The sequence below is a fragment of the Amblyraja radiata genome, chromosome 27, assembly GCF_010909765.2.
Source record: "Amblyraja radiata isolate CabotCenter1 chromosome 27, sAmbRad1.1.pri, whole genome shotgun sequence".
Classification (NCBI taxonomy): Eukaryota; Metazoa; Chordata; class Chondrichthyes; order Rajiformes; family Rajidae; genus Amblyraja; species Amblyraja radiata.
In genome coordinates, this window is record NC_045982.1 from 20938853 (window position 1) to 20954910 (window position 16058).

The 16058-nt window shown below is 41.4% G+C and overlaps 1 protein-coding gene across 1 annotated transcript in view; it reads right to left on the reverse strand.

Annotated features, from left to right (window-relative positions):
* csmd2 (CUB and Sushi multiple domains 2) overlaps positions 1-16058 on the reverse strand; it is a 573225-nt gene that overhangs the window by 115321 nt on the left and 441846 nt on the right. The window contains 3 exon segments of the mRNA XM_033045391.1: positions 1356-1550; positions 8159-8344; positions 10304-10492. Of these exon segments, the coding sequence (XP_032901282.1) occupies positions 1356-1550; positions 8159-8344; positions 10304-10492 (570 nt within the window).

Sequence of the window (16058 nt, forward strand, 5' to 3'; positions counted from 1 at the left end):
TGGGGTATGTCAATAAACAAAGCCACAAATAACTCAATCAATATGCTCCCTTGCATGGTCAGCATCAGTAAACTCCTTCTCAAACAGATTACTTGCTGAGGTGGCCAACGGTCAATATGTGGAATAAATAATAAAAGATTAACAGTAAATGAAAGGACTTCAAAAATCAACCAAAGTCAATAGTTTAGTTTAGTTTAGGTTAGAGATCCCTGAGTCCATGCCAACCAGCGATCCCTGTACCCTAGCACTATCCTACACACCAGGGACAATTTACAATCTTTACCAAAGCCAATTAACCTACAAATCTGTACATTTGGAGCACACGAGATAACCTATGTGGTCATGGGAGAACGTAAAAGGGAAGATAGAAAGATTGAGAGGGAAAGATAGATCAGCCATGATTGAATGGCGGAGTAGACCTGATGGGCCGAATGGCCTAATTCTGCTCCTATGACTTGTGAACTTCTGACATCAACAATGAGAAGGTACAAATTTCACGCAGACTGCACGTGAGCTCAGGGTTGAACCTGGAACAATGAGGCAGCATCTCCACCAGTTGCACCACTGGGCTGCATGTGAGAATTCCATACACCTGTTGGAGAAGCAACATACAGTATAGAGTCAGCTTTGCTGCCCTATGAAATGTTCAGTAGGGATCTGAGGATTAGCTCTGTTTCTCACAATCCCGTACAAACTCTTCTTTGATCTTTACTGAGGTCCTTACCCACCACTGCACACCACCTATCACAAGCAACGTTTCAGTTCCAGTGACTTCCTTGACCTTTTAATCAGAGGGTAGATGAGGGGGTGTAGTCTTCCATCCAGGAGATTAAATAATAAAGGTGTCAACTTCCCCAGCATCACTGGGATTCTAAGCTGCAGACAGATTCTTCTCAATCATACCAGGGCTTTCGTTCATGTCCCTGTTCTTGGTGTGGGATGGTTGAACTGTTTGCAAGGGGCATTGTCGCACATTTTGCACGGTGCGTTACTGGATTGGAGTTTGAAGGAACAAACCTGGCATTATTTCCCCTTGTCAACCCCCGAGTACTGAGGCTGATTGTTGATTATTCAAACTCCTTACACTATAGATCAAACGCAAGTCCATCTGCCCTGAATACCTTTACACAATGATGGTAAAATAATGTACTTGAGTAAACAGGAACCAAAAAAACAAAAAAATTATCTGATGCAGCCCAAAACAATTAACCAGTCAGTAAAAATTTTAACAAATGCTTGTAGCATTTCCTGTCAATAAACACACCTTTGAACAGCAGATAGTAAACTCGTGCTTGCAGCAGGAAGGCTTAGTAATTTTATTGTTATACATCATTAACTTGCAAGCACCCACTTACTTTTACAGCTGGGCTTCTGGCGTCCAACACTCCAAGTCCCATTAGCCTGGCAGTTGATAACCCTGAGTCCTTGCAGATAATATCCAGGGTCACAAGTGATAATCACTTGAGCTCCATATTGACGTGGATTTCCATTTAACAGCTTCCAGTTCCCATGCTCCACGTGGACAGTATTAACTTCAGGGCACGACACAGCTGGAAGAATACACATTGAACAGCAATCAATAGCAGATTATCACCTCATTACTTGCTGAGCTGCAATTTTCTGATTTGTTATCATTTTGATCAATCAAAAATTCGAATAACCTCCTTGTCTTACATTCCTAAATGTAATTACAATATTTTGCAATGATATACAATAAATGAAAGAAATATTGCAATGCATTGATTTGCTGATCTTTATTGAAAAGAAAACTGAACCGTGACCATCTGACTTGCATTGTTCCGTAATATCATTTCATGAACAATCCATACCTCTTCTTTTTAATAGTGCAATAAATTGGATGAGAAAAAAAAATGGGTTTGGTTAAGACATGTAAAATGTCTCTTAAAATGGGAGAAGTATGAGAAAGCAACAATTCATCACTTATCGTTGCATTTAAAGATGTGGCCTGATGTTTCATGCTTGGGGTAGCTGCATAGGAAAAGCTGCAGCCACCAGTTTTGTTTTCATGAAAAACAATGGAAAATAAGTTTTGCATTTTTCTGGTAAATACTTAGGAGCACACATTGTTTTCAAACTATCAGTTTTTCATATAGATATTAAAGCATAAGAAATAGTAGTAGTAGTAGGCCAATCAACCCTTTGAGAAATTCAAGACTGACCTACCTGAAGTGCCATTTTACATAGAAACATAGAAAATAGGTACAGGAGTAGGCCATTCGGCCCTTCGAGCCATTTTCTACCTCAATTTTCCTTGATTTCCTTAAAGTCCAGAAATATACTGAATTAAATCAATGCCCCAATCAGCATCAATAGTGCTGAAGTGGAAATGGTTGAGAACTTCAAGTTCCTTGCCGTTAATATTCCCAACGGTTTGTCATGGACTGACCACATTGATGCGTCAGCCAAGAGAACACACAAATGCCTCTACTTCCTGAGAAGACTGAGGAAATTTAGCATGTCTCCAGTGACTGTTACAAACTTCCACTGATGCCACCACAGAAAACATACTGTCAGGTTGTATCACAGATTGGTTTGGGAATATGTCAGCCCAAGACTGCAAGAAATTACAGAGATGTTGATGTAGTCCAGTCCATCACACAGCCCAGACTTCCCACCATTGACTTAATCTACACTTTACATTGCCTTGGAAGAGCAGCCAACATAATCAAAGGCTTGTCCCACTCCAGTCATTCTTCTCCCTATTCCTGTCTGGCAGAAGGCACATAAGCTAATAGCATGTATCACCAGACTCAGCTCAACTTCTTCCCTCTGTTATCAGGCTTCTGATTGGGTCATCAATAAACTAGGGCACTGTTCAATTCACCTTTACCCCATTGAGGATATTGGACTTTGTCTATGAAATTGATGTGCAACAATGCACTACAATGCTGAGAACCACACTCTGCACTCTGTATCTCTCCCTTTATCTACTGTACTTGAGTTTGAACTGATTGGATGGTATATATGATAAAAACACAGAGTGCTGGAGTTACTCACAGGTGAGACGACCTTCCCGGAGAACATGGATAGGTGACGTTTTGGGTTAGACTGATCATCTAATATATCTGATCGTTTAGATTGCATGCAAAACAAAGTTTTTCACTGTGCCTTAGTCTACCTTCATACGCGTTAGGACATTCAGCACCTCCTCCACTGTCATACTGCCTGCTCTCAAGCCACTCTCATTGACTGTCCCAAGTTCCCCAGTCTTCATGTTTTTTGCATGGCAAAAACGGAGGAGAAATGCCCAATGAGGGCCTTGCCAATCTCCTGTGACTCCACACGGAGGTGACCACTTTGATTCCTCAGTAGGTCCTATTCTCTCACTGGTTACCCATTTCCCCTTAATGTCCAAAATCTCTTTGGATTTCCCTTAATATTATCTGCCAGATCTTCCTTAATCTTATCCTGCTCCCTTTTTCGCCCTCCTGATTTCCTTCTTTAGCGGGCTCCTCAGTTCCCGAAACTCCTCAAGAGATACACTTGATCCTATTGACTGAAAAATGATCTTAGAAAACATTCCATGAATTCATCTTCCACTATGTTACAACAAATTTGATTCTCCAGTCTACACAAAGGTTAAGGTCAATCATAATTATTGCATTACGCCTGTTACACAATTTACTAATTTACCGATTTACGCCTTGCCCACTATTACAATTACATAATTACACTATTATAACTCACACTATTGTTTTGTGCTCTTTACTATTTCTTAGCTCACCCCATGTGCAATTCTATGTTATGTTCTGTCAAGCCAAGATTATTTGTTATCAATGCACTGATCTACTCCTTCCATATGGTGCTGAACCAATCCCATTTTCTTTATAAACATCAAAACATTATGCTGATGTGGGACGACTGAAATTAAAACCCAGAAAAGGCCGGAAACACTAATTGAGTCAAGTAGCATCTGCAGAAAAAGAAGCAGTTTCTGTTTCAGGTCCTAGACCCTTTAGCAGAAGAGATTAAAGGAAAAACAAGGTTCTTTAATTAGAAAGGTCGGGAAGGGAACGGGTGGAAATTAGGCAGTATCTACGGCAGGGTGAGATCCGATGATTTGATGTGGAAGTTAAAATCAGATCACACTTCTTTATTTGTGCAATGTGTTGCTATTGATATGATTGCCGGGCAGAATGTGTAAAATAAAAGGAAAAAGCAAAAAGCAAAATGATAGCATGCGCAAATGGCCAGTTTTTGATTCCAGTAGAAAGAATGTGTAAGGGACCTAAAGTTGGAGAATTCAGTATCGTCTCTGCAGGTGCACCATGTCCAGATGGAAGATGAAGTATTGTTCCTCAAGCTTTCTTTGGACCTTGTATAACAGTGCAAGAGGCCGCAGACAGTGAGATCAGGGCAAGAGTGGAATGATGAATTATACTGGCAGACAACCAGAAGCTCAAGGTCACCCTTGCAGAGTGAGTGCAGATGCTCTGTAAACCAGACACCCAGTCTGCATTTGGTTTCTCCGATGTAAAGGCCGCATAGTGAACACCAAATTCAGTACGTGTAGGAAGGAACTGCAGATGATGGTTTTTACCACAGATAGACACAAATAACTGGAGTAATTCACCGAGTCAGGCAGCATCTCTGGGGAAAAGGAATATATGATGTTTCGGGTCGGAACCCTTCTTCAGAAGGGTCCGACCCAAGACTTCACCTATTCCTTTTGTCCAGAGATGCTGCCTGACCCACTGAGTTTTTCCAGCAATTTGTGTCTACCAAATCAGTTGAATAAGTGCAAGTGAATCCTTTTACTTTTTTGCCTGCTTCCTAAATATTAAATACATTGGAGGAATACATCCCAGCTTTGGTCATCCTGCTCCCACATTTCCATAATAGCAATGAGATCATAGCCATATACATCTGGAGACACAAGGAACTGAAGATGCTGGCTCACAAAAAAAGACACATGGTCAGTGGGCCAGGCAGCATCACCGTTGTAAGCATTCTGAATCAGCTTCTTAAATGTTGTCATTTTAACAATTTTTTTGTACAAAGATCCACTTTGGTCTTTAATGGTATCTATTTGTTACGCTTACTAACACTCTGACTTCCCAAGCTTGCAGTTTCATGTCCAATTTCCTTGCTAACCACTTTCCAATAACATTAGAAAATCCTTTTGCAAGGATCTGTTCCCAGCTCTGCTGACGTAACCTGACCATCATACACTGGCTCTATCTGTCCTTGAAATGCTTCCGATGCCTTAGAAATCTAAAGCCCTGTCTTCTGCACCACTTTACCGGCCACACATTAATCTGGTCTATCTGCAAAATATTTGTGTAGACTTTGCTTAGAATTTGCACACATTGAAAGCTTTTGGGGATACATTTGAGTGATGTTTCCACCTCAATTGCACGAGTATTTTTCCAATCCACACAAATGGCTGAATGAAAGCCTTCTCTAGCTTTCAAAACATGAAAAGCACTGGGTAGACTCTATCCAGCTCCCGGTAAGGTCAAACACTGCAGATATTTGGAGAGAGACAGAGATACGGCATGGAAACAGTCTCCAACGGGATCCCACTACTGGCCATATCTTCCCATCTCCAGCCCTTTCTGCTTTCAGCAGAGACCGTTCCCTCCGTAACTCCCTGGTCAACTTGTCCCTTCCCACCCAAACCACCTCCCCCCCAGGTACTTTCCCCAGCAACTGCAGGAGATGCAACACCTGCCACTTTACCTCCCCCCTGCGACTCCATTCAAGGATCCAAACAGTTTTTCCAGGGGAGGCAGAGGTTCACTTGCAACCTCATCTACTGCATCCGCTGTTCCAGGTGTCAACTTCTCTACATCGGCGAGACCAAGCGCAGGCTCGGCGATCGTTTTGCTGAAGACCTCCGCTCAGACCGTCTTAACCAAGCTGATCTCCCGGTTGCTCAGCACTTCAATTCCCCCTCCCATTCCCAATCTGACCTTTCTGTCCTGGGCCTCCTCCATTATCAGAGTGAGTCCCAGCGCAAATTGGAGGAACAGCACCTCATATTTCGCTTGGGTAGTTTACACCCCAGTGGTATGAACATTGACTTCTCTAACTTAAGGTAGCCCTTGCTCTCTCTCTCCTTCCCCTCCCTATTCCCAGTCCAACCACTAGTCCCACTGTCTCCACCCACTTTATTTCTTTGTCCTACCCCCTCCCCTGACATCAGTCTGAAGAAGGGTCTCGATCCGAAACGTCGCCAATTCCTTCTCTCCATAGATGCTGCCTCACTCGCTGAGTTTCTCCAGCATTTTGTGTCTACTTTGGAAACAGTCCCTTTGGCCCACTGAGTACACACTAACTACCTCCTTCCTCTCACTTATTGTAGGGAGTGCATTCAGTCCTCCAACCTCAATGTTCTATCATTTATACTAATCCTACACTAACCTAAACTAATCCAAAATTATTCTCTCCATATTGTTATCAATTCCCCTCAGATTCCCCACCCGCCTATACACAAGGGGCAATTTACAATGGCCAATCAATCTACCAACACTCAATGTGGGAGGAAATTGGAGCACAAGGAGGAAACCCACGCAATAACAGGCAGAATGTGCAAACTCCACACAGATAGCAGCTGACATCAAGATTGAACCCAGGTCTCTGACGCTATGAGGCAGCACCTCTACAAGCCATGGCACTGGGCCATGTAAGATCTCAGTTTATAACTCAGAATTAATTGTCTTTTGATGGAATCATGTATATGCTGTGAAAGATGAATATTTAAAGCATGGATTTTATATTCTATTGGGGCCAAGACATCTGGCATAGAAGAGCAAGGTTTCATGATGTATGCTGCAGCTATCAGGAAGTGATTGATGAAAACAGGAGTGGAGCAAATGGCTCCACTCTGAGCATTGCCATCCTTCACCTGGATAAGTAGGTCAGAACAAAACTCGCCAAAACATATCAACTTAAGACAGAATGATGAGATTTTTTTAACTAACCTTGTGAATAAAGGATGCTGATGTATCAAGGTTGATAAAAGATACAGTGATTAAGAGTGAACCCTTATGCAAAACTCTTGGTGAAAGATGGCTGCTGAAAGACAGCATTGATTAATGGTTATTTTCCTGGATTATTAATTGTCTGTTGCATTGCTGTATTTGCCGATTCAAAAATTAATTACTGGTAATTAACAATATTTTTTATCGATCTAGTCTGTCATCTCTTTTAATCAATAATTAAATTGTTCCTTTATCTTTGAAATGTAACCCGTCAATGCCACATGCCCCAATAGTTTTAGTTTAGTTTATTTTAGTTTAAAGATACAATGTGGAAACAGGCCCTTCAGCCCACTGAGTCCGCACTGACCAGTGATCCCCGTACGCTTACACTGTCCTACACACACAAGGGACAATATTGCATTTATACCCAGCCAATTAACCTCCAAACCTGTATGTCTTTGGAGAGTAGAAGGAAACAGATGATCTCGGAGTAAACCCATGCAGGCCACGGGGAGAAAGTACAAACTGCGTACAGACAGCACCCCTAATCAGGATCAAACCCTGGTCTCTGGCACCGTAAGGCAGTAGCTCTACTGCTACACCACCAAGCTCAGTGTTTCTGTTGAATTTGCATTCTACATTGTAATATATCCTTTCTGAGGCACTGAGCTACAAAATGAACATAGGTCCTTATCAGAAATCTATATACGTGCAGTATGCTATCCATACCATTGTACCAAGCTCCTTAGGAAAAATACAGCATTCCATTGCCCACTTTGTTTGTTTGTAGACAAAGCTGAGGAAGGGGTTATTTGACCCATTGGATCTATGCCTCTCCCAGATGAGCAAAACCCTTTGCCCCATCTCCTATCTTTAATTTATTGTAGGGAGTGCATTTCGACCTTCAAACTCAAAGTTCTATCATTGTCTCCAGCATAATAATTCCGTTTTCCATCCTTGTTAGTCATTGTGAAGATATCTATATGACATTTTTTTTGAATGGTAACATTTATGGAACATCACCACTGTGTAATAAGTGATAGTTACTCCAAAACAAGGCAGAGAAATCCTGGAAATGGCATAATAAATTGAAATCCCATCCAATCAGAACTCCCCTAAACTGGAATTCCCACCAGTATGAGTTTCTCCTTCTTTCATGCCTTGACTCCTTATCATAGGCAATTACATGGAATATACAATAGCACACTCACCCACACAGAGTGCAGGCCTGTCACTGTTGCTCCATTTCCCATCTTCCTGGCAGACAGCTGTTGACAGTTCACCAGACTGCAATCTGTAGCCTTCATTGCACTGATAGATGGCTCTCGTTCCGAGAGTGTACTCTCTCCCGAAGACCGTTCCATTTCTTGGAGCTTTTGGGACGCCACAAGAAATGGCTGAAAATGAACATCTGTCAGCTTTAACTGAGATACAGTGTGCACCGGTATTAACATCTTCACTAAGAGTTTACACGGCTGCTGCAATACAAATAGGCTCACAATCATAACATGGTGCAGGGAAAAGCGCATTGCCTCATCCAGTCGAAGAAACACATGTTTACTATTTTAAACAAGTGGAAGACTCAATTTGAAACAGGAGGAGGTGGAGGGTTATGATAAAGCACGCAAAGGAGGGGAGGAAGCTTGTGCTATGAATCATCAACCTAATATTGGGAATGGATGTGACTGGCAGTGAACGACACTCGGCATGAAAGCCACTAAAAATAGCTTACAAAATTCACTGCAGAATAGAGAACACCGTGATAAAAATATTGTTATACTATTTAAGCTCAATATACCACAATCTGCTAACATTGTATCTTAAACGATAAGTAATATAACAAATAAAAAAATACACAACATTGCAAAAACATTGATTAACATGGTGCAAATAATGTTTAATGAAATGCCACAATTCATGAGTTCTATTTGGATTATAGCATAATCTGGATGCAATCAAATCAGAGCACAGGTAAACTGCAGCCATAACTGTTGTGCGTTTAACGTTTTTATTTTTGCTGTAAAAAGAATATGACCATAAAATTGGACTCACTCCAATTTCAAAAAGGCATATTTTCACCAATTGCACTTGTTTAGACAAGTTGTTCACAATGCACCCAGACTTTTGGAAGCACAGGGCACTCAAAAAGTAAATTTGAGTTTCCATCACTTCACCAGCAGTCAGTTGTGGCAATTGTGCACCTTGCGGTGTTCTTCCACCAATTAGTTCAAGAGGGCTGTGCATTAACAGCCTAATATCCAGAGTGCTGCTTAAAATTATTTCTTTAAAGATTTTCAGGATAGAGAGGACAGTGTTTCTTACCTCACTATGGGAGTAAACCTCAAAGTCACAAACCAATTTTTTCTTTTTTGTATGGCTTTGTAAATATTTGATTAGTGTTCAAATGTAAATAATTTGGTGTACATATAGTGGCTGGTGTACATATGGTGTACATATAGCTGCTAAATTTGTATAAGATAATTACAAGCAGTTGAACAAGGGGTGGGAATTAATAAGCTTTGGCTTCTTCCTGCTCCTTTTCGGACACATATGATTTCATTTATTTATAGACATTGTTTATGACACTTTATAAATATTTTGTTTTGTTTTTTGTATGCTGTTTCACACTTGCTTTTTATTCATTTATTCTGTTCGAAATAAATAATTAATAAATAAATAAATACAATCAAGTGCAGGGGCTTCCCGAGTTAAGGAGGAGATGATTTATGGTAATCTGACCATGCAATTCTCCTTGCCATTTTTAAGATGCTTAATAAATAATATTTAAAAGAATCAATATATTCTTTAGGAAGTGGATACAGTCTATGTTCCATTGGTTTAATTATGGGTGGTGTTAGGGTGAACAGAAGTCATTTGGTCAAATTAAGTAATTATAAGAAGTGTATGTAGGGGAAATTGTTCATTTTGATTAACAAGAAATTCAGCTTATGGAGCATTACTCTTACAAAACCCTGGAACTGCCCGTATGCACCTAAAATGCTGGCATGCTGGCAATTAGAAAAGTAGGAAAAGTCTGCTACAAAGCTTGTACAGAAAATGGGTGCGACTTCAGTGTTCAATACACTTTGGATTTATTTTACTGATTACAACCTCAGTAGAAACTCCGGTCCATTGTCATTTGGGGCAATTTTCATTGAATACTCGGAGCAATTGACACAACATCATTTCAAAGCAAATCCAATATTTATATATATTGATTGAGAACTTGTCAAATGCTAAATTCAGATCAAGATAGACTTTCCTTTGATTATTTCTATTTATAATTGTTAAAATTGAATTCCACAAATGAGTACTGTATTGAAGTACCTGTGCATGGCAGACATTCATTTTCTTACCTTGACAAAGAGGAGGAATGGTATTCCAGTTGTAAAAACCTTGGGGGAACCTGGTGCACGTTGCAATACCTTGACCGATCAATCGATAGCCAGGGTCACAGTTGAATCGCACTGTGCTGCCAGGGAATCCTGCCGTTTGCGTGTGAACAGTACCATGCCTTGGGGGGCTTGGTGGGCTACAGTAAGGAGCTAATGACAAAAAAAAACCCAACAGATCGAGACAAGATTAAAAAATATATAATTTGCATTGTTAGCTGAGGGGAAGGTGACAACAAGGTATACAATCAGTAAAATGTAATCATGTGAAACAAGTCGAAGAACTAGGACAGGGACGGAGAGAGAGGGAAAGCAAGAGTTCCTTGAAATCAGAAGCGTCATTATTCACATGTTTCAAGCACTTATCATTAATTAATTTACAATATTTGATTGCAGTTTTTCCACAACAACAAACATTTAGAAAGGCCTCAGGCAAACTGTTTGGTTTGTATGAATACTTCATTGTTGCAATGACACAGCATGCCACTCACCATGGCAACATTGCCTCCTCTCCAGGTGAAGCTGCTATATCTCACAACTTGTTCATCAATTGTCAGTCACTTTCAGAAACCAATAACCGAGTCACTGTTTCTGCACTGAATGTTGTTTTTTCCCGCAATAATCAGCATCACTGAACTACAATAATGCAATTAAATCACACTGAGAATACTGAGGTAATTACATTCACTATGTACAGTCAAAGGTAAATCAAGCAGAAACTGTGTGTGTCCCAGGGAAGGGAATTGCATTTGGAAAGAAAATTGATTCTTATCCAATTAAAATTCAATTATGAGTGCAGCATTATATACATTAACAATACAACATATCATTCCTTGTCAAAAAAATGAAGCTTATCATTACGAGTGACTTTAAAACCATGGAATAAATTTACATTAACATCTTTTTCTCTGCTGTTCTTTTGTTGATTTTCATTTTGACCATCGTTTGTGCTGCTGTGGAAGATACCGAAGATCTTTAGTTGACAATGAGTTATCTTTCAATAGGCTCATTGCTATTTTGCAGGCAGCAATTTTGCCGAACAGCGCAATTGCACAAATAATTAGTTGATGACCTGTTAATCAATTTTTAATAGATATTAGTTTAAGAGCATATTTTTGTAGACCGAGGATGAGAAATCAATATCTGTACACATGTACACTATCATTCGGTGCTGGCTCGAAGGGCTGAATGGCCTCCTCCTGCACCTATTTTCTATGTTTCTATTGAAGCTGATCCAGGATTGGGTATTTTCAAATCCAGAGACCAAGACTTGGAAGAAATCGTGATCAGAGCAAAATGTTGTGTTTGTGTGAATAGCACACCCATGCTATTCACCAGAACAATAGTGTCCCTCTTCAGATGATCATGATGTATCTGGCAACCAGTTGAGTTGAAGAGCAGGGAAAATATAAAATGGATTCCTTATTCCATTTGGTCATTTGAAATGAGATTCTGGTTTTCTTTGCTTGAACACAACATGGGTGATTTTCAAACATCCCAGTATAATCACAGTTCCTTGATGCCAATGAATGCAAGTGATCAGAAACTTGCTATCAACCTCATATGATGGGTGAGCAGATCCTCTAGCAAGTAACACCAGTTAAGGTCCCTTGTTACCCAAAAGAGATTGGGTAATTGAGATTGTTGTCATTGAAATTTGCAAAATCAATGTCCATTCCGAATTTTGAGTTTGAGTAAAGTTCAAATCAAGCAATCATGGCCTACTTATGTAAATAAAGGGCCTGTCCCACTTGGGCATAATTTACGCGACATCACTTACGCGTCATGACGCGCATGGTGCGTGGTGACGTAGGCACTGACACGCGGTCGCACGCGGCGCCCCAGGATTTTGGGATTCACAAAATCTTTGCGCGCCGCCTGCATGATGCGCAAATGACGCCCAAGTGGGGCAGGCCCTTGTCAGTGCAAATGATAATAGATTTTCATGGATGTTTGGTGTTGCTGTTGAATATTGAAGAGCAACATATTTGCATTATATATTTTCCTTCTTAAACTTACTGATCTTGTGTAATTTCCTAGCCATTCATGTTGCTGCCTATTGTTCATGTCGTCAGCCCCAAATCAATTTCCTGGCAAACGGGGAATTATTGCGGCAATACAACCTGCATCGGTGGCATGGGACCTCTCGGCTACATTCATCATACTGTATATGAAGATCAATTCTTGACATCTTATGATATTCAAGTGCAAAGACAATGATGAAGATTGCCTACAGGTCTCTCCGTTGCCGAACCAGCAGGTCCAGGAACAGCTTCTTCCCGGCGGCTGTCACTCTACTCAACAACGTACCTCGGTGACTGCCAATCACCCCCCCCCCCCATCACTTATTATTATTTATTCAAATCATTTGCTATGTCGCTCTTCCAGGGAGATGCTAAATGCATTTCGTTGTCTCTGTACTGTACACTGACAATGACAATTAAAATTGAATCTGAATCTGAATCAGAATCTACACCACTTGGAGCATGTCTACAAATTCCACTGCACTTTCTAAGTTCTCAGGTGGGTAAACAATATTCACCTTAAATTTACACTTGAGCAGCTTTTACTTCGGGTTTGACACATATGTGATCTTCAGCATGGAACAGAAACAACCTTGCTTACTTTACGTCTGACTTCAACGCCATGAAAGCTATAGATCCAAGTTGGCAGGTTGAGTCCAACGCCACATCTAATCAGGTAGTATACAACACAATCTGAGCTCTATTTAAGAACATGCTGCAGCTCTGCAAGGTCTTCAGACTGCAGGTCTGGATTCTTATGCACATGCAGTTACATGAGGACAGAGTTAATTGTGGCATCTCACATTCAGAAAATTGAAGTTACTGAGTAAGTGAAAAATAATTGATAAATTGATAAAGAAAAATTCTATAGGATTCCAAAGGATCTGGGTGGCAGTGTGACATCTATGTTAATATTTAATTGCAAAATAAATGAAAGCACCAACCATGCCTAACAAATAATCAATCACCTGTTTGACACCTTGGGGTGCAGCATACAAACTGATAATTCTGAAGGCCTACATGTAACTTGGAAGGAGGTTAAAGAAGAAGAATTAAAGATATAATTCCTTGGCAGTATCATCAGATTAGTAAGAGTTGGCAACAGATTTCCTTGCAACAGATTGCAATGAAATGCAATTGCTTCCTTGCAGAGTAACAGGCTGTGAAGGCAGACCCTTTCAAGTACTGCCATGTTTCCACACCCAAATCCTGCAGTTAGTCCAATTCAGGAGAGTAATACTTGTTTCTGTCAGTTTGCCTCCTGTGCCGATGGTGCCCCTGGTATGCCTTTTTCATCCCGTGGCATCAAATTTCTTTGAAAATGATGTTTGGAAAACTCTACCTACAATTTGCGATATAATTACTTCAGGAAAACATTGCTGGCATTTAACATCCAGTTGAAATGTGTAGAGCTGGTATCTTCTCCAGCCAGAATTCTCACCCAGAGGACCTAAAATGCAACAGCTTTGCCGTCTTTCTTTGTGTAGTTTAAGTTATGCACGCCCACTCAGAGAATTATTTTTTAAGATGAGGCCTCAATGGAATAGTGAGATTTCCATAATGGATTCTTAATTGCCATTCCTTCTAAAATGAATTCTGTTGATGGCTCCATTCCCCTTTCACAGATCCTTCCTGACCTGTTAAGTGTTTCCAGAATGTATCAGAATGTTTTCAAGCCCTAAACTGGAATTGGCTCATGTCTTCATATCTCCTTTATACCGTCTTGCAAGCCAATTTCAAGCAGCTCAGAATACAATGATTTAAATATTGACTCCGTCTTCTCTTGATTTAATAGTTTTATTTGAGTGCCCTGAATCAGTGATCCAGACCTTGACATGTGTCCTTAGAAACATCAGACTTACTGATGTGCACTGCAGTACAACATTATTTCAAACCTTACCAGCCTGTTCCTAGACTAATCAACAGAAATAAAGTTGACATATACATGTCTGAACAACAATAACTTGTATTTATATGACACCTTTAAAGTAGTAAGACATTCCACTGTGTCTCACAAATATTTTATCAAAGAAAACGAGAGGCCGAGTCATCTGTCGGATGCAGCTGTCCGTTTTATCCCCTTCTTTTTTATTATTTTTAGTTCGTTAAGTGTACAGTCAGGGGGTCTAAATCTTTTATGTGTGGGGGGTGGTGGGGGGGAAGGGGGAAACTGCTTTTCTAAGTCCCTACCTGGTCAGAGGGGTTGCCTTCCTCCGAGCAGCGTCTTCGACCTGTCCTCGCGGCCTACCAGCGGGTCCTGGAGCGACGTTTCCCTGAGGGGACCTGGCCAGAACATCGGCATTGGCGGCGGCGCAGAACGTCGGCGTTGGCGGCGGCGCAGAACATCGGCTTTGGCGGCAGTGCAGCGCTGGAGCGCTATTGCGGAGCGGGCGATGCCTTTCCTGGGTCGCCGCGCTGGGACTCCAGTATACTTGGTACCGCCGAGGAAAACATCGTGGAGCCGCGGTTCTGCGGAGCGGCCAGCTGCGACGTTTGAACTTACATCTCGCCGAGATCACCAGTGTGCGGAGCTCCGTCTGGCGTGGTCTGTTGGCTTGGAAGCCGCAGGCTCCGGTGGGAAGGCGGCCGTTCCTGGCACCCCAAGCTGCTGGGGGTTCTCCCAACGCCGGAGTACCATCACCCGGCGAGAACATCGGGCGCCGTGGCGGCGACTGTGGAGGCCTCAATAGGCCCGACTATGGGTGGACAAGAGGATGGGGACTGGACTTTGTGCCTTCCCCCACAGTGGGAATCACTGTGGGGGGATGTTTTGGTGTTGAATTTCTTTATGAATACTGTGTTGTATTTTTATTAGTGTGCTGCAAGGACATCAGAATTTCCCCTGAATAAGGGGATTAATAAAGTATTTATCTATCTATCATCTATCTATCTAAAGAGATGTGTAGGAAAGAACTGCAGATGCTGGTTTATCGTGCAGCATCTCTGGAAACAAAGGAAGGATGACATTTCAGGTCGGAACCCTTCTTCAGACATATAAAAGAGATGTAAGAAGAAATAAAACAATAATGGCTGGGCAAAGAAGCAGATTTTAGAGAGTGATTTAAAGGAAGCAACAGCAATGGTAGAAATGGTAGCAAACAGGAGAATTTGTGCCATGGCAACTGTAAACACAACGCAGCTGCCCGTGAAGCAACGATTAAATCAGAAATAATCAAGAAAGCAGAATTAGAGACCCACAGATCCCTCAGAGGATTCCGGACCTGGAGGAGAATGAAAAAATAGATAAGGGGCAGCCTTGGAAGTGTTTGTGAACAGAATTGAGATGTTTAAAATTAAGGATCAGAACCTGTAGGAGCCAATGCAGATCAATGAAGGGGGAGACATGGAATCATTTTGTAGCAATAAAGGAGGCTCCTCTAGTCCTTGCCTGCTCTCAATATTGCATCTAATCTCGCCCATGACCCTTTCTCCATGGCCCTAGACTGTTCTGTTTCATTCAAGTACTGTTCAAATCCCCCTTTCAGATAAGAAGAAACCTGAGAAATATCTGAGGGGTAACTTTATTTACACAAAGCTTGGTGGGTATATGGAGGAGGTAGTTGAGGAGGTACTATCGTAATGTTTAAGAGACATTTGGACATGTACATGGTAGGATAGGTTTAGAGGGATGTGGGCCAAGCCCGGGCAGGTGGGACTAGTGTAGATAGGGCTGGTTGGCGTGGGCAAGTTGGGCC